Genomic DNA, 22,735 nt, shown 5'->3' with positions numbered 1-22,735 from the left:
GAGGTCTTGCTGCCCAGGTGGTCTCGAACCGCGGGCTCAGGCAATCCACTCACCTCAGCCTCCCAAAGGCTCGGGATTACAGGCTGAGCCACCGAGCCCGGCTGAAGACCCCTGTTATTAACACAAACAGTTCCCGCCTGAGAGCACTATTGATGAGTGGAGTTTGGGGAGGTGCCTCCATTCCTGAGCAGGAGAGGGGAAGTAACCACCTCTGTGCACGAAGGTGGGCATGAAGAGGGTTTGAAGTCCGAGTCAAGGTCACTGGGCAGGCTCGCCAGGGCCTGTCTGTCTAGACTGAGCAGCTCCATCATGGTACCCAGCAGGGTTAGCCTGTCTTCTTCCCCTTTTATTGGTTAAGTGGCTGATTGATTGTATTATATAAATATTACAGAAAAATATTCCTATTTCTAGATGCCTACCTCAATTATTGTCCAGAGATTCTTTTTTTTCTTCTTTTTAAACAAGAGCTGGGAAAATAAAGGGTGATTATAGGGTGAGAGAGCCCTGCTAAGTCTGGGGTGGATGTCACAGCTAAGTCACTGACCTCCCTGGTGGCCAGCAGTCTGTGACCAGGTCCACGCTAAGCAGGTCCTTTGCCCAGAAAGCCTCTTGATCTTTATTGATCTTTTGAATTCTTCAGGAACCGGGTTGGTGAGTGCAGTTGCCAGGTGTCACTGATGTTGCACAACAGCCCTGCCAGAGCGCCCCCACGGTGAGTGCCCCCCAGAGCAGCCCTGGCCAGGCCCCATGCCACCACCTCCACCTTCGCCCCTGGTCCCTGCAGCCCCAGCCCCAGCCCAGCAGATTGTTTATATCCTCCAGCTGAGGCTGCAAAAGCCAAAGGGAGAGATTGGAAGGCAAGTGAGGGAGGGAGAGTAGAGGAAAGGAGGGGGTGATTTTTTTTTTTTTTTGCATACACCCTTATAAGGCTACTGAAGTCATTACCGATGTAATAAACCAACTAAGCATGCAGTGCCTCTCACCAATGTTCCCTTCTATAAACACAGCCTGGCCAGGCCCCCACTCCCTTCCTCCCTCCCTTCTACCCCGCCCTGGGGGATTTGCTCTCCCCTGACGTTTCTTTCTTACCCAGCCCCTTTTCCTTTTGCTACTCTCCTCTTTCCCTTCACTGGTTGCAGGGGGAGGGAGCCTGCCAGCTGTGAGGGCCTCTGTGGTGGAGGAGTTGGTGCCGATGGTGGTGGCGGTGACCGCTATGGTACCTTGAGGCCCGGCTGGCCAGCAAGAGGGCAGGGTTGGCCAGAGGAGGAAGACGGCGAGGACGTGCGAGGGGTGCTGAAGAGGCGCGTGGAGACGAGGCAGCACACCGAGGAGGCGATCCGCCAGCAAGAGGTGGAGCAGCTGGACTTCCGTGATCTCCTGGGGAAGAAGGTGAGTACCAAGACCGTGTCAGAAGAAGACCTGAAGGAGATCCCGGCCGAGCAGATGGATTTCCGCGCCAACCTGCAGCGGCAAGTGAAGCCAAAGACCGTGTCCGAGGAAGAGAGGAAGGTGCATAGCCCCCAGCAGGTTGACTTCCGCTCCGTCCTCGCTAAGAAGGGGACTCCCAAGACTCCAGTGCCTGAGAAGTTGCCACCTCCTAAACCTGCTACCCCAGATTTTCGCTCAGTGCTGGGCAGCAAGAAGAAATTACCAGCAGAGAATGGTAGCAGCAGTGCTGAGGCCTTGAATGCCAAGGCAGTGGAAAGTTCCAAGCCCGAGAGCAATGCACAGCCTTCAGAGTCCTTGAAACCCATGGGCAACGCCAAACCTTCTGAGTTCTTGAAAACTGTGGCCAACACAAAACCTGCTGAGACTCCAAAACCTGTGACCAACGCCAAGTCAGCCGAGACCCTGCAACCTGTGGCCAATGCCAAGCCTGATGAGCCCCTAAAATCAACTAGGAAAGAAGAACTCAAGAAGGAGGTTAAGAATGATGTGAACTGCAAGAAAGGGCATGCAGGGACCACAGATCATGAAAAAAAACCAGAGAGCCAAGGGACAGCCCCAACCTTCAAGGAGAAGCTACAAGATGTTCATGTGGCAGAGGGCGAAAAGCTGCTACTTCAGTGCCAGGTGTCCTCTGACCCCCAGGCCACCATCACCTGGACACTGAACGGAAAGACCCTCAAGACCACCAAGTTCATCATCCTCTCCCAAGAAGGTAAGTGAGGGTGGGGGTTGGGAAAGAAGGGGCCCCTGTATTAGAAACACTGTCAGCTCATGGAGCCTTGGTCTTATTGACCCCTGCTCGTGGCCCATAGTCAGGGCTGGATTGCCCTGTTCCCCACTCAGGGGCTTTAGGCACCTGCCCTGATGGTGGGGGTGAGGGCTAGGATTCTGATCCTGGTGGCACATGCCCATGTCTCAGCGTCTGTCTGACAGAGCCCTTTCATGCACCCCCCCACTGTGGCTTCCCAGAGTAGACCTGGGCCTGAGCCAGTGCCCAACACCTCTGGCATGAAGATGGCTCTGTTCGCAGGCCTGGAGATGGGGGCACTGAGACTGGAGCCAGTTAGGAGTCCTGAGTGAAGAGTGGCTTAGTTAGCAGCAACATCACAAGTTTGGGGAAGGGTGTGCAGTGATGGGATGGCACAGAGCTCTGAGTTGGGGTCAACAGCAACTAAAGTCTCAATAGCACTGTGAGTTTGAAGGGACCTGTGGGGAAAGCCAAAACCCAAAACAGTCCCTATGGCACACACTCACGGGCAGACACAGCTGCTTGCTTCCTAATTTGGATGAGACTTGTTTGCTGGTATTTCACATTCTTGGGTGGTGGGGAGAGGAGGGGGGCACCAAATCTTGCCATCTGTGGCCTTTTGGGGTCTGGAGGTTTCAGATAGGTCAATTTATACCTGGGGAAGAGATAGGAGTGAGAGGAGTATGTTCCCTGGACCCTCAATTTGATTTAAAGTGCTTTTATGAATCCCAAGCTGGGCGAGAGCTCTGAGGCCGGCAGACGTCCACACCCCTCTCTGGTGGCCAGCTGTGGGGACAGGTTGCCAGTGCAGAATAGAGTCATGCCTGGATTGGAGGCTGATGCCTCTGGCCAGGGCAGGGTACAAAAAAGTTCCCTGGGAAGGTGCAGAGGGTGGCCACATCAGAGGCTGGAGTGGACAGGTCCTGTCAAATCCCAGTCAGCTGAGATGTCAGAAGTGCTGTTCTCCGTGGGCTGCTCCCCTTGCCGTCCCCTGGCTGTATCCTCCCCTCTCCCTCCCTCACCCTCATCTGCTGCCTGTCTTTCCCTTCAAAGCTGGAATGAAGCATGAAACTAGCAAGATTCCTCTCAGCTCCTGGTGAAGTTTCTCTCTTCTCTCTGCATCATGGACAGTAAATCTGGAACAGCTGAGCATGTTGAATCTAAGTGCTGAAGGAGTAAAGGGGAAATTGGCCAGCAGGGAGAAAAATGTGCTATTTTCCACTAGTGTGTTGAGGTGGTAACTTTTTCACATGACTGTCCCCATGTGAAAAAGATTGGTAAAGCTCTCCAGGAGCCATCTTCTCCATCCTCCTGCCTCTGCTGGTTCAGCCTCCTCCATTCCCAAGGCATGAGGGATTACTAGGCTGGGACAAGATGTCCAGGGAGTGGATGCCACAGCCTTCCCATCACCCCTGTGGGTCATTTCCTAGGTAACCCTGTCTCTGGACAGGTTGGAGGGTGGGCCGTCACCATCCTTGGAACATGTGTGGCCACACAGGCCTGCACAACAGGAGGTCCCTGGATGCTCCAACCTCAGGGAAACTGAAGTTCAGACCCCTGGGTGGAGTGCAGTGCCTAAAGCCAGGCAGCTGCTGGTTTAAACCCAGAGCCACCGGCTGCTCATAAACAATCCTCTCGACTAAGCCATGTAAGGCACCTTCAGGTCTGATCTCAGAAACCATGCTGAGCCATTAGCCACTTCTCACACCCTGAGTGCCTGGAGTGTGTTTTATCTGCTGGTCCCTGAGTGGTAGAGAGCATAGGGACCCCAGTCACTCCAGCACCACCTCCCATGGAAACTGTCCCAAATGGAATATTCAGATCCAGAGCAGCAGCAGAAAAAAACGGTTAAAAGAAGGCACATAAGGAGAGAGTAGAGGGAGCCTAGGAGGGACATGGGAGGGGGTTCCGGAGAGAGTCCCAAGTCAAACTGTAAAAAATATTCTAAATATTTAAACATTTTGTTTAAGAATGAGAATAGCTTGCCTCTGTTGAACACCATGCGCCAGACACTGTTCTAGGCATCTTATACTTTGCATCCATTTAATCCTCACAGTGTCAGCTATAATGTCCATCTAACAGAGAAGTTAAGTACCTTGCCCAAGGCCGCACAGCTCATGAGAAACAGAGCTGGGATTTGAACTCAGGTGGTTGAGTTTCCATTCCTAGACCCCTATGTTATATGACCTCTTCGTTAATTCCTATGAGTTTGGCAGAATACTGGTGGCCACTGAGAATTTGTCTATCAACAGAAAATACTAATGATGGCCAGGTGCAGTTACTCACACCTGTAATTCCAACACTTTGGGAGGCTGAGGTGAGAGGATTGCTTGAGCCCAAGAGTTCAAGACCAGCCTGGGCAGCATAGTGAGACCTCCCCACTATAAAAATTTTAAAAATCACTAATGACTATTTACTCTTAACAATTGTCAAAAGATTGAAAGACTGATGGTGCCCCCTGGGCTTGCCACTTAGCCAGTATTTTCCCTGCAGCAGAGGAAGCAGACTTTGAAATTGTCCTATCTTGCCTAGTAGGGGAGAGTGCCTTGTCTTAAATATCAGTCCTTTCTGTCCCTTCACTCACCAAGCCTTCAAGAGCCCCGTGTTTTGTTAAGAAGAAAGCTTATCTTAAGGCCTTGTCTATCAGTTACCACTTCAGTGGGGCCCTCTGCAGGGAGTAGAGCCTTCTGAGAGGTGAAGTGGATCTTCTCTCAATAGCTCTGGAAAGAGAGGACACACACACACAGTGATAAAACTGTTGGAGCCAAGTGCTGACAAGTGCTGATGAGTGTGTCAGGAGGGGCTGCTGGAAGGAGAGGGAGCTGATTGCTGGACTCTAGGGAAAGGCTGGTGTAAAGGTACTGGACCTTGACCTGAGCCCTGAAGGACCCCAATGGCTTTGCAGACAGGGAGCTCCAGCAGCAGCAGAGACAGGCCTGCTCACAGGCTGTGCTGGGCTAGAGAGGACAGCATGGCCTCAATTTTCTTCTTTATCATAACAAGGAACTCCAGCCTAAAGGCAGTCAGGAGCCAGGCAGGATTTTGGAGTGAGGAGCGCTGTACACAAAGCTGGGTTTTAGGGGTTTTGATTGTGCCCCAAAGACAAGTACAGAACCAATTGAAGAGATCAGGGAGAAAGGTGATGAGACCTGGACTAGCACAGTAGCCATGGCCACAGAGAGGAAATAATCCATTTGAGAAGCAGGGACAGAAGTAATAGAGCCTGTTGCCTGGCTTGGAAGGCAGCGTGGGGTGGGAGGAAGTAAAGAAGAGGAAGGAGTGGAAGACCACTGGATAGGGGTGTCTGGGAGCTGTGGTCACAGTGATGGTGTCCATGGGGATAAGGAAGCTGGTGTGGAGGTGTTTGTAGGGGAAGGTGAGGGATTGGCTGTGCTGGTCTCCTGTTCTTCACACTCAGCTCAGTACCTGCCTGCCCTGCCCCCCTGCCTCAGGACCCTTCTTGCTCCACTGCCCTGATCCCCATCCTGTCAGCTGTTTTCCAGTCAAGATCTGCTTTCTCCAGAATACCTTCAGAGACCGTTTTCACCCACCTTGGCTACAAGAGACTCTTGTCCTCTCCCCTCCTCATCAACATGCATATCTGTGTGCACTGACTGCCAGTAGACACCCTGTTTATAGGTTTCAGGGGGCTTCTCTGATGTCTATAGCTTAGATAGGGCTCATAGCCCACAGGCCCCTCCCAAACAGGATATGTCACCCCATTTAGTTCACCCTTTTAGTGCTGAAAAGAGATATGACAGCCATTGGTTGGAGTTGACCCTTAGTTAATTATTGGAGAGACACAGACATATGGAGGTATCTGACCTTCCCCCTTTTCGCACCCCTAGAGTTGCAGGGCTGATGGGGTTCAGAGTACCACCAGCTGGGCCTGTCCTCTGGGACGGGCACCTAGGCCTCCCAGGTTGCTCTGCAGCCCTTTCTGGACCTACCTTGGCTGAGGGTTGGGAGGCGGATGGCCCTGTGAGCTGAGGGGAGTTCTGTGGCACTCCTATGGCGGGTTTTATCTTTGTGCTTTGTTTCTTGTTTCCAGGCCAGGCTTCTCCCCACTACAAAAAAAAATTTTCTCCCAGTTGAATAATGAGAATTAATTTTTGTTGCTGTTGTCAACAGATAATTCATTTTTAATTGCCCTCAGGGTAGAATCTTGCAAAGTCTTTTCCAAAACTTATGTAAGTTCATCCTACAAAAAAATGTATTTATAGCACTTTCGACGAGCAAGGCATTATTCTTGACCTTTTTGTTGTATGCATAATCCACTTGAACTCCAAATTAGGAATGTCTTTTCTTGTTAGAAACTATATTTTTCTTCTTTTTAAAAAAATTTTATTTTAAAGATGTGGGATACAATTCAGGGTTAGGAATACAAATAGTCATTGTACAAGTAAAGTTTGGGCCTCACTTTGGTCCCCACTTCACCTGGTTTGAGACCAGGTACTCTTATTGATGAAGTGTGCCCATTCCCCCCTCCAACAGGTTTCCACTACTGCCAATTCATTTTTTATAGTCTTATGATAATTGTTCAGGGTCTGTTTATGAGTGAGAACATGTGGTACTCAGTTCTTTGTTTCTGTGATAGATCACTGAGTATTATAGACTCTACGTTCATCCAAGTTGCTGAGGAGTTCATAATTTTGTTCTTCTTTATGGCTGCATAATATTCCATTGTGTATATGTACAAATTTTTTTTAATCCAGTTCACTTCCAATGGGCAGCATGATTGTTTCCATGTTTTTGCTATTGTGAATAATGCTGCAATAAACATGCATGTACAGGTATCTTTTTCATAGAAGAAACTATATTTTTCAACAGTAGGCTATATTTGATTACATGTTCATGACCTTGTCTTATATAGATCCTACCAGATCACCTGCTACAAAAATATGCCTTTGTTATTCTCAGAACTGCAGATATGTCTTACTGTGACTGCATTCCAGGCTCAGGAAAAACTGGTGATGCACAGGGTCACTATCCTCAGAGAGCTGGTGTGGGAGATAGGCATGTAAGTCAGCGATGGCCTTGTGAGCCGTGCTTTGACATGGGTGAGCTCAGAGACTTAGGGACACAGAGGAGGTCCACCTAGGATGGCGAGCATACAAGGAGGGCACCGTGCCTGTAGGGGTTACCTGAAGGTGAGTCACGCTGTGGTCTAGACTTGCCAGATGTGCTGGGTCAGGGAGGCCCTGCTGACTGAGGAGCCCCCTAAGCAGATCTTCCCGGGCCTCAGACTACTCCCTCTCTCCATCCATATGGCTTTCCTCCCTCTCCCTACCCACTCAGAAGAAGAGAGAGCTGGGGGAGCTTCAGGACTCTGGAGCACTTCACTCCACAGCCACGAGTGTCTCTTCCAGGCCAAGTTCAATGAGCCATGAATGGATTCCTGTTTCTGACTTCTCCCATCCCCTTCACCTCCCTCTCAAAATTCCCCACCAGGCTGAGACTTCTTTAAAAAAAATGTGCTGGGAAACAGTTTTTCTTCTGGAGGTCAGGAATGAACTGTCCCACAGGAAATACCAGATTCTTCATCTGGGGTAGCCGAGCCTCCAAGTCTGCCAGGGAGGCCTCCCCAGCTCACGCATGTGGCTGGGGGTCTGGGCTCTGGGTGACTTGGAAAAGCTGCCTGCTCCGTGCCTTCCCTGGCAGAGGGAGCAGGGACTGTGATCCAAATGCCCCTGTGCTCTGCTGGTAGTCTCACTACTGTCTTTTCAGCTTATATCCTTTTGGCTTGAGGCTGAAGGCAGCTGAGGGATTGAAACTGAAAGAAAATCAAGGATTTGAGCAGGATGTTCCTTGGGAGTGAGATATCTGCTTCTTAGCCCCACCCGAACTGAGAGAAAATTTTCATGTGGGGCCAATTTCCTCTAAGCTTCAAGTTGGAGCCAGAGGTCATCTCAGCATCCTCCTGCCCACCCAGATGAGTAGAAATTTCTCTCTCTAGAAGATAGTTATTCTCACACACACCCCCCCCCCCCCACATTCCTGTGCCCAACTCTTATGACAGACTTTCTAAAAATCTTGCCTGGAATCATTTCTGTTGCAGTTTCTGCAAATTCTGTTTCCTAACCACAGTGGCCCATTACCCCCACCCCTGTGAGAGAACAAGTGAGGCCTTCCCCGAGAGACAGGGTCTGTATAATGGTTTGAGATTGGGTACAGAACAGCCAAACTGCCCCAGGTGGTTTGTAAGACGAAATTTCTCTGTTTAAAACATTACCCAGGTGGCAAAGAGGAAAGAGGACTATTACGCCTTTACCTTGTTGTGCAGCTATACTGAGGTTCCTTGGGCAGAACTGATGTCCTCCTTCCTCTTTCTGAACCTCCTTGTAGTCATTGATCAAGTCTGTGCATCTATCTAAGGTGACAGGGATAGTGGGTTTGCTCTTTGAGATCAGAGAGCACTTTTGGGAACAGTACCTGTTGATCTCCCTTCTGCACATGCTGCCCTCACACCTGGCCACAGAATGCACCTAGCTCTGCCCTGCCAGTGCCAATGGCTGTGGCTCTAGGCAGGATGCACATGGCCCTGGCTCTGTGCTACTGTGTGACAGCTCCTGTCCTGATAATATGGGCAGTCTTGGGCAGGACACCATGCTGTCCGCTTGTCTGTGTGTCTAAACTAGGGACTGCCGCCCTTCTGCATGGCCTGGTTGGCCCAGTCCTCAGCTGGCCTCTCCCCATACTCTGAGGAAACCTCCCCAAGGAGGTCTCCCAAAGGAGAAGTTGCCAGCCCTAAGGTGTGAGTGCTGGGACAGGCAAAGAAAGATAAGACTCCAGATTCCTGTTTGTGCCCAGCCAGACTTCTCTTTCCCCCAGCCGGGCCAGAAGAGATGTGCTTGGGGTAAAGGCAGCCCAGGTGAGAGTCCCTGGGGAAAGAAGGCTATCTCCAATCCTCTCTGAATCAACCAGGAGACCCAGCACTGAAGAAAGGCAGCTCCAAAGGGCCCCTCCACTGGCCCAGTGCTCCTCATTGACCACGGTTCCCAGCTCAGACACCATCCCTATAAAGTCAGCTCCTGGGTCCCTGGCTGCAGTCACCTTCTCTTCCCACAGATCTTCCTGCAGACCAGTGCCCCTCCTGGACAAGGGCTCAATCCTTACTGAAAGCTTCCTTTTCCAAGATGCATTCCCAGAAGCACAACTATCAGCTGGGCGGAGCCCCTCTCACCTGCCACCATTCCTAACATAGGTCTATAACCCTGTGCCTGACTCCTTTTCGCTCTTGATGAAGCCCCTGTGTACAGGACCTACATCCATTGACTTCTTCTGTTGTATTGGATGCTCTCCAAAGGCAGAGGCTATTTCTCTCCCTCCTACATCTTTCTATTATGAGAAGACTCTTTGGAGCAGGGGAGGGTGTGCCGGGAGGGAGCGTATTAAGAGGTCAGTTATTTTGGACATGGGTTGTCAGCAGAGAGTACCCTAGTTCCCATGAGGAGAAGAGTTTGGTTTCCACAGGGCCTCTGGCTTCTGGGCTACCAGAGGCTGCCTATGTGAGTAATACTTACCTGCCATGCTCCAGATGCCAGGGCAGGGACTGGGACCATATTCAGTTCACTCATTGGCTCTTTCTCTTCCTCCTCAGGTGCACTCTGCTCCGTCTCCATCGAGAAGGCATTGCCTGAGGACAGAGGCTTATACAAGTGTGTAGCCAAGAATGCTGCTGGCCAGGCTGAGTGCTCCTGCCAAGTCACTGTGGATGGTAGGTCATGCCCACCCGTCACCACCACCCATACCTTAAGGTCCCATTTCTCAGCCCCTTCCTTATCCACCATATTTGAAAGAAACTGTCCCAACACTGCACTCCCTATCTGAGGCATTCATTTTGGATGTCAACTTATCTTTTGCAAAAAAAAAAAAAAAAAGAGAGACAGGATAGAAAGTGGCAGGTCTACTTGAGCACCTTCATGGCCTCTTTCTGCACCCCACCCCTGCCCGGGAGGAGCTGCTGCTCACCTTCTCATCCCCCTCCAGTCCTGCCCCTCCACACCCAGAACCTTCTGAGCAGGGCAACTGGGGCACAGAGCAGGAGAAAAGACACACCCACAGGAAAATGACTACAAAGTATTTTACAAGCCGCAATAAACAAGTGTCAGTGCTGGCACAGCAGACCAACAGACCCATCTTGGGTCTGGACAGTGAGGAGGAGGGAGCAAAGTGGGGCCCATGTGAGGAGACTTCTTCCTCGAGGAGGTGAGTTGGGGCCGAGTTTTGGGGTAGAGAGGACAGGGCCACCTCTGCTAAGAGATAACAGTGATAATAATATATCAGAGGGAGGGGAGGAGATGGGTGGGAGAAGGAGCCGGCCTGCCAGGTCTCAGCAGAGTTTCCATGTTAGGGAGAAGCAATGCCAAGCTGTGAGGAATCAGGATATGTCCTAAAGAAATGTAGGAAGTACATTTGTGACTTGTTTTTTCTCACCTCCCTGAGGAATGTAGAGCTGGAGACTCATAAGTTGAAGGAAACTCGTGATGGTCTAGATGAGGAATCATTTTACAGATGAGAAAACTGAGGGCGTTCAGAGCGGAAAAGCATACTGTGTGGACTCCCTGGCTCTTTTAGGACTGAGCCAGGTCGAGAGTCCCATCCTGGGACTCACAATCCAGTGCCTTTTCTCTGTATTTTGTGCTTGCCTGAAAGTGTCTAAAGAGGTAGTTTTGGGAAAGCAGTTTCTTGTCCTTGAAATGCCTGGTTAATAACCATTAGTGACACGTCAAAAACCAGTGTCCAAATAAGGCACCTTGAAGACCAACTTTGTCTTCTCACACCCAAATGTGATCACTCAAGTTCTAAAATCCTAACCTGTTTCACTGCCTTTCCACAAGATGTGGGCTCTTTGTCCCAATTCTGTATTTTATAATTCCATTTCCTGATCTCAAAGCTGAAATCTATGCCACGTAATGAATGGGCGACAGCGGGAAAAGACGTCTTTAAAACACACACACACACACACACACACACACACACACACACACACACACATACACACAATGGCAACACATTAAATTGTGAGTAGCTAAAAGTGAAGCTGAAATCGTCCAACATTGTGTACATCTCCTTGGAGTTCTGTGACTGTGCGTGCCACGGGGGCTCAGAATCTAAGGAAGCAGATTTGATGGGTTCAAGTTTATGGTCAGTGAAGAAGGCCTTGGGGCCATATTTTGAGGCTCTGGAGCTGCTACGTCTGCCTATGCCTGTGTGAGTCTCTCCTCACTGGACTGTCACACACCCAGGTCAGAGTTCCGCTTCTTTCTGTACAGGTGCAGCACTTGAAAAGATAGTGTTTCTAGGAACTTGACCCCGGAAGACTATCTCTCCCAGCCCCTCTGCTGATTTGGAACTCAAGCTGATTCCCACCAAGCTGTGGGGAAGCCCAGCCAGCTAATGAGGTTATCTGCTTTGAGGATGCCCCAGCCTCTTTACAAGCCTATTTACATGGCTAACCCAAGGCAGGAGACCAATTCATTTCCCTTATCTGCAAAATGTCAGCATCTTTTCCAGATTTGTTTTCAAGTTATTTCTTTTTTTCCCCACCGAATACATTTGGGAATTTTTTTTAAGGTTTGGGGAATTTGTTCTGCAACTTAAAAGGCTTTATTTGCCCAGAGGTCTGCTGAAAGATTCTCTTGCTCTCTCTAGTAATCTTGATGACCATCATTATTCATCTCTAGTTTCTTCAAAGGCAGGCTCCAAATTGGAGGAAGAGCTAGAAAAGTGATAGAAGGGACTAGATGAGATAACAGGACTGCCCTCAGTCCGTTGGGTTTTGTTTGGTTTTATTTTCAGAGAGAAAAAGTACAACTCCTCCCTACTTCTTTCCTCAGTGCTGTACTTGAAGATATATTCGTGTCCTGAATGCCAGCTGGGCTTGTGGTCATGTTCCGCTTTATTTTTCTCTCAAGAGCTACTTCCTGGCAAATAGTAAAGGACTGTGGTCTCCTTGACTGCTCCCCGTCACCTTTCTGCACTTTTTCACCTTTTCTTGGCTGGTGCTGCACCCAGCTGGATGTCTCCTGTCCTCATTCTGACCCCTCAGCCCCTCAGCTCTCCCTACTCCCCAAGGCATAATACTTGACTTGGCAATCCCAGTGGGTTTGGGCATCCTTTGAACTTATGGGAGGCAAAATTTTGTGTGTTTGTGGGTTGGAACATCTTTCTGAAGAGAGAGGTCCATAGTTTTTAGTTAGATCCTCAAAAGGAGTCATGGATCAAAATACATTAAAGAATGACTTGCCCTAAGGAGTGACCATGACGCATTTTCAAGCCTGGTCATTGTGTGGGTTCTTCTGATCTCTCTCCATCTGTACCTCTTTGCCCAATCTCTGGATAGAACCAGTCCTGCATCCCTCTCAAGGAGCAGTGCGGTCCTTCTCTACTAGGTGTGATGACCGCAGCGATACTGACATCAGACTGTTTCCCCTGCCACTCACAGGGCTGGGCTGGCCCCTGAAGGTCACTCTCTATCACTCACTCAGCCTGTACCAGACACCATTAAGACTAAACATCTGAGGCCAATATAATGATGTCTTTGAAGACTTCATAAAAATGAGGCAAAAAGAGCTCATTGGCTGTTCTGTATGAGCCACACAACTGTTCATCTCACATCGTAAAGGGAAGGGAGGGAACATTTATAATGCAGCACATCTGGCCATTTTAATTATACTGTTTGGGTCTTTTTCCTAAGAAAAGGGGTGTTTTGTATACTTTCTTGATTATGATCATATTACCCTTCTAAACTCAGCAGAAGGCCCACAGAAGGGAGCTGAAGCCTAGAGTAGAAAACTCACCCAGGAGGAGGAAACGCTGACCTTCAATGCCTGCCATCTCCAGAGACTTGGGCATTTTGCATTTTTAGTTCATTTATTTTTAGTTTATACAAGAGTTGAGCATGGTGTCTTTCTCAGTAAGCAAACTGAGGCCCAGCAAGGGTCAACGGCCTTCTCAGATCCCACAGACAATAGGCAGTAGATGCAGTGTTGGGGTCCTACCCTGCACTGTGAATACAATGCTAATTACCCTGGTAGCACTCAATGTCTGACTTGGAGGCCTGAATCTTTCTATGGCCTGGTGTGACCTCCCTGTGAGTGAACTATCACAGCAGGCCCCACTCTTTTTTTTTTTTTGAGTTGGAGTCTCACTCTGTCGCCCAGACTGGAGTGCAGTGGCCGCTCCCGGCCACCGCAGCCTCGACCTGCTGGGCTCCGGTGATCCTTCCACCTCAGCCTTCTGAGTAGCCGGAATTACAGGCATGCGCTACCATGCCCAGCTGATTTTTTTTATTTATTGTAGAGATGAGGTCTCGCCAAGTTGCCCAGGTGGGTCTCGAATCCGCGGGCTCAGGCAATCCACTCACCCCAGCCTCCCAAAGGCGCGGGATTACAGGCTGAGCCACGGAGCCCGGCTAGGGCCCACTCTTCAAGTGAGCCAGATCTCCCTACTGGGAAGTCCTTCTGCATTTGGGCCTGAGTTACCTATTTCCTCACGTTCAGACCCAGATAAGCAGTGAGAAAACAAAGCCCTTTTTAGGCAAGAATCCCAAGATAAGGGATTCTAAGGTCAGAAGATACCTTAGCCTCCTCACTGGCTCATCCCGCTCCTCCCATCTCAGGCCTCCTACCCGCAGCCACCCTGGCCAGGGCACCCAACCTTAGTTACCAATGAGACCAAGGCTTCATGATCATGGAGGATCATGTGTGGTTGTGGTGGAGGAGGGATGCTCCAGTGTAACTCATGCCAACACTCAGTCATTCAACAAGTACTTGAGTGCCCATTCTGTGTCAGGTACTGCTTTAAGGACTGGGTTAAAAAACAGTAAACAAAAGAGAAAAAGCTGCCCTTGGAGCTTCACATTTTAGTGGGGGAGAGGCAACAATACAGATAAACAGCATGTCGCATTCTCAGGTAATAACATCATGTGCCTGGAAGAAAGTAAAGAAGGCCAGTGGGGGAAGGAATACTGCTTTTGGAGGGGGTGGCTGTTGAGGCCTCTCTGAGAAAGGGACATTTGAACAGAGACCTGAAAGAAGTGAGGGAAGGAATAGGGAAGAGGTGACCGCGAGAGCACAGCCCTGAGCTAATGAGACTGTGCTTGAGGCATCCCAGGATGAGGCAGGAGGCCAGAGTGTTGGGAGCCTTGCACACAGGACAAGGAGGTAGGAACTGGGGTTGAGAAAGACGGCAGGACAGACCCAGGCAGCATCAGCTATGACAAGGAAACCAGATTTTACTCTAAGTATGATGGGATAAAACTGGATATCCATGAAGGACCCCTCAGGTCCTTGTGGTGACCAGGCCCAGGATGGCTAAGAGGAGAACGGGGGAGTGATGGGAGGTTGCTGCCATAGCCCAGGCAGAAGGTGATGGCAGCTTAGGTTGGGTGGAAGAGAAGGAGGTGAGCAGACCCATAATCTATTCTGATGGAGCGCTCATAGGATTTGCTGATGAACTAGGCAGAAGTGGGCGGGGAGTCAAAGGTGACTCTTGGTTTTCATGGGGGAGCCAAAGATCTATGTTGGGGGTTGTGGGGACAGTCAAGAGTTGAATGCATGTGAGGTGCAAGTCGTCCACTTGACACCCCAAATAAGTATGTCTCATCATTATGTGTTTAGACAAATCTGGGGAGGGAGATCAGAATTGGAGGGAGGATATGGGGAGCCATCCACATCTAGAGGCCATTTAATGCCCTGGGATTGAATAAGGTCCCTAGGAGCATGTGTGGTGGAGATGGAAAGATGGAGGGAGGCAGAGTCTGACACTGAAAGACAGGGCAAGGCAGGGGCCTGCGAAGGAGACTGGGAAGGAGTGGCCACAGCGAGATAGGAAGAAATAAGGAAGGGGAGTTTCCCAGAAGCCAAATGGTGAGAATTTCAAGAAGAAAGGAGTAATCCATTTTCTCTCACTCAGACCCAGATGAGAAGTGAGAAAACAAAGCCCTTCTTAGGTAAGACTCCCTGAGCATTGGCCATTAGATTTGACAATATGGAGGTCATTGGTGACCTTGAGAGAGGCCTTGAGGGGAGTGATAGTAATGACAGCCTCATCTGAGGCTCAAGGTCACACTAACTAGCAGAGTGGGAATTTAAACCCATGGTTAACCTTGATTCCTGACCACTGTGGTTCCCTGCCACTGTGGCGGCCAGCACTTCTGATTGTCTCTGAGCTGTTTTTGACCCGCCCTTGTTTTGTTAGCCTTGGCCCTGCCATATTCCCAAGTCTGCTCCCACTTCCACATTTGTTCTTTCAGTCGTCACAGGCAGCTAATGGGTGTCAGGTTGAACTAAATAAAACTGCTATTTCTATCAGTCAAAAACCCTTAAATACTGGCAAATGATACGTTCAACCTGATATGAGTATACAAAGCACTTAGCATAGTGCATGCACTGAATCAGCACCCAATAAACATCAGCTATCATTTTACGACTTGCTCACTCCTCCTTCAGTCTTCTATTGAGGTGTTGTTATTCCCATTTTCTCAGTGAGGAAGGTCAGACTCAGAAAAGTTCAGGTATTTGTCTAAGGTCGCACAGCCCCTAAACAGCAGAGCTAGGGAGGAGCTCCAGTTTCCTGACCAGAAATCTCTTTCTCCTTCTTATGTTTTTGTGCTGCTTTCTCTCAGGCAGAGAGAGGCCAGCAAAGAGGCTCCAGTTATCCCAGGGACAGGCTGGAGCCCAGCCCCTCTGCCCTGCCCCCAGTGGGGGGCTCCTAGAAGCTGAATCCCCGCCTCAGAGGCTTCCCAAGACCTCATTCCTCCTGCTTGGGTCAGAGCTCAGGGAACCAACCTCTTGAGGGGAGACAAGAAAAAAAATGTTGCCCAGAGGGCTTGAGTCCAGAGCAGCCCAGGAGTGGAAGGGGTGAGGCATTGTCCATATAAGGACACATTTTCCTCTCTGTGTAGAGGCCCCCCACTTCCCCACACCTCCATCTTCCTCCCCCATGCCTCTTTGGGGGCACAAGCAGGCCTGCAAAGGACTTCAGCCCTGGGCCCCAGATCTAGAAATGGAGTTCAATTTCATCACAGAATGATTAAAATAGACAGAAAATACAAGCTACTCTTAAACTTATATTACTATTATTTTTATCCCCTGGGCAGCTGTGTGAGCACAGAGCTGGTTTTGATTAAGCATGCAGTCCTTCCAGCCCACTCCTTGCTGTAGTTCACACGGAGGTCTGGTGGCTCAGCAGCCCTGGCAGGGCCCCACAGTGAAGGCACGGCCCCCCAGTGTTGGCACTCTAGGTTGTGCGGGGCCACCCTGTGGGGCTCCAAGTCTGGGGTGTGCCTGGTTTGAAAGGAAAACTCAAGCCCCTTTCCTCATAGCCCAATGGGAAGATAAGGCACACGGGAACTTCTACAAACAAGACTCGCCGCACATCACAGGGTAGTGTACTCACACGTCCAGGGAAAACCCAGCACCAGAGAGCCTTGGACAGATGCAGAAGCAGATGGACTGGTCAGGGAGTGCCTTTGAAGGTGGAGAATTTTAAACCCCATTCAGAAGGGAATGAGGGGGTGTGGCTAACAAGGGAAATTTGTAGGTATATGACCACTGTCTGCTCTTCAAAGCACTGTTTCATGCATTCTTTCCTTTGGGCCTCAGAACACCAAGAAGCAGAGAAAATAAGAGTCATTCTCTTTGTACAGACATGACAGAGACACAGGGCAGTTTATGTTATTCACCCAAGTTCCCAGGATTGCTGGAACCTTCCTCTCTCAGTCCCTACTGTGGTGATGCTTGGAAGTAAAGCCCAGCACAGCCCCACAAGAAGAGAAGGAATCTGTTTCTGCAGCCCTTGTTTCAGGAACCCTGGAAAACTGGGCCTCTTAGCTTTTGCTTGTGCCTCAGATTATCCATAAATTTAAAAAGATGGGTGGATCTTTCTTGTTCTCCCTCCTCTACGCTCAGGAACTCACCAGGAGAAAAAGAGTGCTGAAGAACCAAACAAACAAATTTGGGGAGGCACCTTTCTTTAAATTGTCATCAGTGATTTTTAGAAGTGCTGATCTTAGAAGGGAAGAAGGACCAGGCACCATGGTTCACACCTGTAATCCCAGCACTATAGGAGGCTGAGACGAGAAGACCGTCTGAACCCAGGAGTTTGAGACCAGCCTGGGCGACATAGCAAGAACTCGTCTGTCTAACAAATAAAAAAATTAGCCAGGTTGAGGTGGAAGGCTCTCCTGAACCCACAGGTTGAGGCTAATAGTAAGCCTTGAACATGCCACTGCTCTCCAAGCTGGGCAACAGAGTGAGATCCAAACTCAAAAAAAGAGAGAAAGAAAAGAGGAAAGGGGAGGGCCCAGGCCAAGGGAATGTTAGGCTGACTGCATGCTACTGGTTTATGGCACCCTGATCCCCAAATATCAAGAGGAAGCACTGCCAGGTTTTCCTGAATTGTCCCTTAGTCCCACCCTGTGCCCTCTCCACCACCCCTCGTCCATGGGTACTCATGCACACAGAGCCTGAGGAAAGACTAGGAGTTTTCAACTAGCAAGGTATTCGCATCATCTGTAGCATTTCTGGGTAATATTTCTGCCCAGACCCCAGCCCAGACCAACTAAGCCAGGACCTGGGGGTGAGATACCCCAGTGCAGGTGTTTGCAATGTACAACTGAGGCTGAGAACCACCAAGGCTGATAGATAAACATGTACAGATGACTTTCCTGTAGCTGAGAATGGCCTTGATCCTTGGGGAAAACACCTAGTGTAAGAGAATTCGAACATTCCCGTACCATGGGACTTTCTGCTCCTCCATCCCTGTCCACAAGGAACTGGCACTCTGGGACATGGACAACCCCTTAAGGAGCTTGTCGGGGACACCTGACTCACCATCTGGGGGTTCCTTTTCCCATAGGAAAGGTGGCAAGAGTCAGGTGCAGAGTGGGGAGTAGAAGTGGGGGGGTGATAATCAAGCACTATAAAGGGTTTCTTCAGCTTTGTGTCCTCACCAAACCCCCATGACACCCCCCCATCATGTACTGCTAAGAAGTCCTTAAGTTGTGTGTATTTGGCTTTTGGCTGTCTTCAGTGGGAGGTTGCACCTACAGCCCAGAGGCTTGTCCTGCCTCTGAGCTGCCAGTGAACCTGCGATGCCAGTGAGGGCCTCTGTCCCTGGATTACCACTAATGGAGAAGGGACAGGCAGTAGGCTAGGAAGGAAACCTGCCTGGAGTTTAGGCCTCGGAAACGATGATGAGTGGAGGAATTCATATGGGCAGATCCATGATCTGGAGCGGGCAAGTACCCAAATGCCATCGAAGAAATGCACCCAGATGGGAGCTCAGAAAGTCCCTCCCCAGGGAAGAAGATGTCCTCAGCCCCACCCCACCCCCCCTTCTCTGCTCTCTGGGCCCACCCCTCAAAGCCCCAGGAGCCCAGTCAAGGCAAGACTGCCTGTCCTGGAGGCGGGACTGTGAGATGGCCCTTCCTCCCCAACCAAGCCACAGGAATGCTGAGGAAGCCTCAGCTGGAAAGTCCCAGCCCTCCTCCCCGCCCCCGCCCCCAGCTTCCTCTCCTCGGGAGCAGGAAAAGGATGGACAGGAAAGGGGGTCCAAGGGGGAGGCTCTCTCCAGCACTGTCCCCAAAGAGTGCAACTTGTTGCGAAAGGAAGACCAGTGACAATGCTGGGGCTCAGTGATAGCCGCTCAACCAGCCTCACCTTATCCAAGTTCCTGGGTGGTTTCCTCACAACGTCTTAAAGTTCGGCCTCCTGGGGGCCCAGTGAGGGCCTTTTCCCCCCAGCCCAGAGTGACATTTCCCTGCTGCCCCAACAAAGGAGGGTTTCTCTGGCAGAGTGTGGAGTAGAAGCTGAGGAACCACGCACTTACCTGCCCAGCGTTTTCCGTTCTGTGCAGTAGGTGGGCAGCAGGGTTCACCAGGCCTGCTCTGGGGAGAACTGGCAGAAGTCCCCATGGTGGGGCCTAGACTGGGTTGCAGAGGGGGTGAGGTGTGCCAGCTGCCTGCTCAGGGGCCTTTGTTTGGTCTGTCAGTACAAAGTTTGGCCTGTGGAATGAAGTCTGAGAAATCAGAGTCAGTGAGCCACCTCTAACCTCTGAGCCCAAGGGCAGGGAGGCTATCCCCTCACTCCTTTGTACAGGAGACAGCCTGAGTGAGACAAGGATTGATGAAGGACAATGCTTGGAGAAGCAAGCAAGGGGGTGACTGCCCCAGCTCTGCCAACAATGTCATTCCTGGGGCGTGTGCGGCCGCAGAGAGGAGTGTCATTAGCTCCCAGGGCAACCAGTCCATTCATCAGGCCAGGGTGTCTGTGCTCCCTCCACCTGAAGTATCAGGCCCAGTGCAGCAGACTCTAATTGGTGCTTTCGTGGAGGGTGGAGGGGAGTGCCTGGCCACAGGTGCCATTCTGCATGAGCATGGGGGGCCCTCAGAACTGGGTAAGGGGTGGGAAGCACGCTATCATTTTCATTGGGGTGGGATTTTGAAAGAGACGACTCCTCTGCTCATTTCCTCAGCAGCTATTGACTAAACCTTGTTGTTACCTGTTTTGTTCCAGATGCTCCAGTCAGTGAGAACACCAAGGCCCCAGAGATGAAATCTCGGAGGCCCAAGAGCTCTCTTCCTCCCGTGCTAGGAACAGAGAGTGAGTACTCATTCAACTTGACCAGGCAGAGGCGGGAGCAGGCACCTCCAGGACTGAGGGTAGCCTCAGTGCCCTTGCTTCCTGACCACTCACTCTTGTCTAAGCTCCTCAAAGTCTGGCATCTGCCTTCACCCCAGGATGCCCCGTGAGCACCTAATGACCGAGCCAGTGGCCTTTCTCACCCCTCCCCCCCTCCCCCATCCTCTTCCCACCCTGTCTCTCTAGCCTGGGTGGTGATGCACATCTCTTGTTTGTCCTCCTACCTACATCCCTGTCAACTCACTCACACCCTTTGCTTCTTACCAAGATCCCTCGGGAGAGGTCTCCTCATCTCTCCCCAGTTGACTGCCCTGCCAGGGAGGCCCTTCTAGATTGTAACTCTGATCTTATCACTCCTGGTTGAAATATGCCGTGGCCCCCAGAGCATATGAAATCCATATGACTAACCTCTGCATGATAGTCCTGGGATATACCTTGCTCACATGTGCACATGTGGTTCCACATGTGGCCTAGCTCCCACCTTCCTTGCCCAGAACTGCACCCAGCTCCTTTTCTCCTATTTTATACTCTGACCAAACTGAGCTCTTCAATGGTACAGCCTCACCTTATCCAAGTTCCTGGGTGGTTTCCTTCATGCCTTCACTCTGGCACCTCTCTCCATGGGACACCTTTCCTGCCAAGTCCACTGAAAGGTCCCTCCTCCCTGAGTTCTTCTTCACTTCAGCTGAGTCACTTTTCTCTCCTGTGAGCTCTCAGGGTGTCAACTCTCGTCCCTGTTGGCTGTCTTCTTCCCCGTGTCATGGTGATGTATATTCCCTGAGGGCCCAGACTAGGTCTGTTTCAGCAGGTGCCTTTCAGAATATGTGAGCTGCGTGTGCCTTGCTCATGACGGCTCTTTCTAGGGTCTCTTAGAGTAAACTTAGAGTGTACATAGTCAAGGGAGAAAGGAGCTTCTCTGTGACCACAGACAGAGGGTGTAGAGCTGCCTCTTTTGGAATCTTAGCTGCCCCAGAGCCCTCTTATCCATCAGGCACAGAGCTAGGGTCCATGGTGCTTTATAGCCCTGCCAAATGCTGTGATAACTTTAAAGTCAGAGGAGACAAATGAACTTTTAGGTGGAAGTCAGTGTTTTAATTCATAATTTAATATATTCATCTTTTTGCCAACTTAGCTGTAAAGTATATCTTATACAATTCAAATATAATATATACAATTACTTATATGCACAAATATAAATATAGATATATAGGTATTTTTTTAAATGGAGGAAAGCCCATGAGGCAGAAGTGCCTAGAGTCCTCAAAAGTCACAATGCAGCCCAGTCATCCCCTACAATTTTTAATCTAATTTTGTTAGCAGAACTATCCTTTGAAACCTCCAATTTTAACAGAGGGTGTAGAGTTTCTTGGACATCCTCAACACATCCTATGTTTTAAAACAAAGGACAAGCCTCTATTACATGTATTAGCAGAGGAAAGTAATTGAGCCTGATTGATTCAAAGACCGCGTCTCTCTTTCCATTACAAGGCAGTGTTTTGTGACTTAGTTTTATTCTTTCCTTTCTTTTTCTTTTCTTTCTTTCTTTTTTTTTTTTGAGTCAGGGTCTCATTCTGTCACCCAGACTGGAGTGCAATGGCACAGTCACAGCTCACGGCAGCCTCAACCTCTTGGGCACGGACAATCCTTCTGCCTTCCGCCTCAGCCTTACAAGTAGCTGGGACCACAGGCATACACCACCATGCCCAGCTACTTTTTAAATTTTTTGTAGAAATGAGGTCTCACTATGTTGCCCATGCTGGTCTCAAACTCCTAGGCTTAAACCATCCTCCTGCCTCAACCTCCCAAAGTATTGGGATTACAGGCATGAGCCACCACGCTTGGCCTCTTCTTTTTAAATCAACATATTTATCTTTCTAATGATGAGCTTGAGTTCCTTGAACCTACACCAACCAGGCCCTCTGGGGTACTCAGTTTTCAGTTATGTTGGGGCAACCAAATTGGAGTTATAATTTCTCATGGATATTTAATCAAAACGGGGAACTTCAGATGATCAAGTATGGACATTTAATACATTGTGGGAAATGCATAAATAATACTAAGAAAAACCTAGTAAAATGGGTTAGTCATTTTATTTTCCAAAAGTATTCCTTGGACCCATGCTGTACTAGTTGCAGGGAAACATGAGCAGAAGAAATGGAGGAGGAGGACAAGCTGCAGTGCAGGTGTAGGGCCGGAAGTCGATGGCCACTCCAATGAGATCCTGAGGGAGGTGAGTGGGGTCGGAACTGAGCTGTGGAGAGAAGAACAAGCTGGAGACCATGAGCAGAGCGGGAGCTGGGCTCTTTGCCCTGGAGAACAGAAAGCTGTGGAAACCCTAGGCAAGACCTCATTGTCAGAGTCTGGAGCAGCTGCTCACACCTCTGGCTAGATATTAAACTCACCTGGGGAACATTTAAGCCACTGCCCCCAGGGCTGCACTCCAGACTAATTACATCAGAATCTCAGGGGTGGGAGGCAGACTTCAGTATTTGTTTAAGCTCCCAAGTCATCCTGTGTGCAGTCACGCTGGACACCAGCTGTTCCAGAGAGAAGCCTGGTGCCTGCCCTGTGGGACTTGAGAAACAGAAAGCAGTCTCCCCTGTTGCCTCTGTTAAGTGTGGAACTGACCTGAGTGGGCAGGGGGATCCTTCGTATCAACATTTTCAGGGTAACTCGGCCACCTTAAGGAGGAGAGCAACACACTCTGTGGTGGGGAGGCAGGAAGCAGAGAACGGGGCACAGTCAGATTTATTTTGGGTTTTTTTTGTTTGTTTTTTTTTTGAGTTGGAGTCTCACTCTGTCGCCCAGACTGGAGTGCAGTGGCCGCTCCCGGCCACCGCAGCCTCGGCCTGCTGGGCTCTGGTGATCCTTCCGCCTCAGCCTTCTGCTG

The 22,735-nt window shown here is 50.1% G+C and overlaps 1 protein-coding gene across 6 annotated transcripts in view; it reads left to right on the top strand.

Annotated features, from left to right (window-relative positions):
• Positions 1 to 22,735, top strand: part of MYLK (myosin light chain kinase) — a 186,959-nt gene that overhangs the window by 97,373 nt on the left and 66,851 nt on the right. For all 6 annotated transcript variants that reach the window (XM_021709465.1, XM_021709469.1, XM_021709467.1 and 3 more), the window contains 4 exons: positions 641 to 712; positions 1,140 to 2,161; positions 9,798 to 9,914; positions 19,720 to 19,806. In XM_021709465.1, the coding sequence (XP_021565140.1) occupies positions 641 to 712; positions 1,140 to 2,161; positions 9,798 to 9,914; positions 19,720 to 19,806 (1,298 nt within the window). The remainder of the gene's footprint in view (positions 1 to 640; positions 713 to 1,139; positions 2,162 to 9,797; positions 9,915 to 19,719; positions 19,807 to 22,735) is intronic.

This window comes from Carlito syrichta, unplaced genomic scaffold (genome assembly GCF_000164805.1).
Source record: "Carlito syrichta isolate Samal-C Ts95f unplaced genomic scaffold, Tarsius_syrichta-2.0.1 Scaffold236168, whole genome shotgun sequence".
NCBI classification, from domain to species: Eukaryota; Metazoa; Chordata; class Mammalia; order Primates; family Tarsiidae; genus Carlito; species Carlito syrichta.
This window is presented reverse-complemented; position numbering and strand designations above follow the sequence as displayed.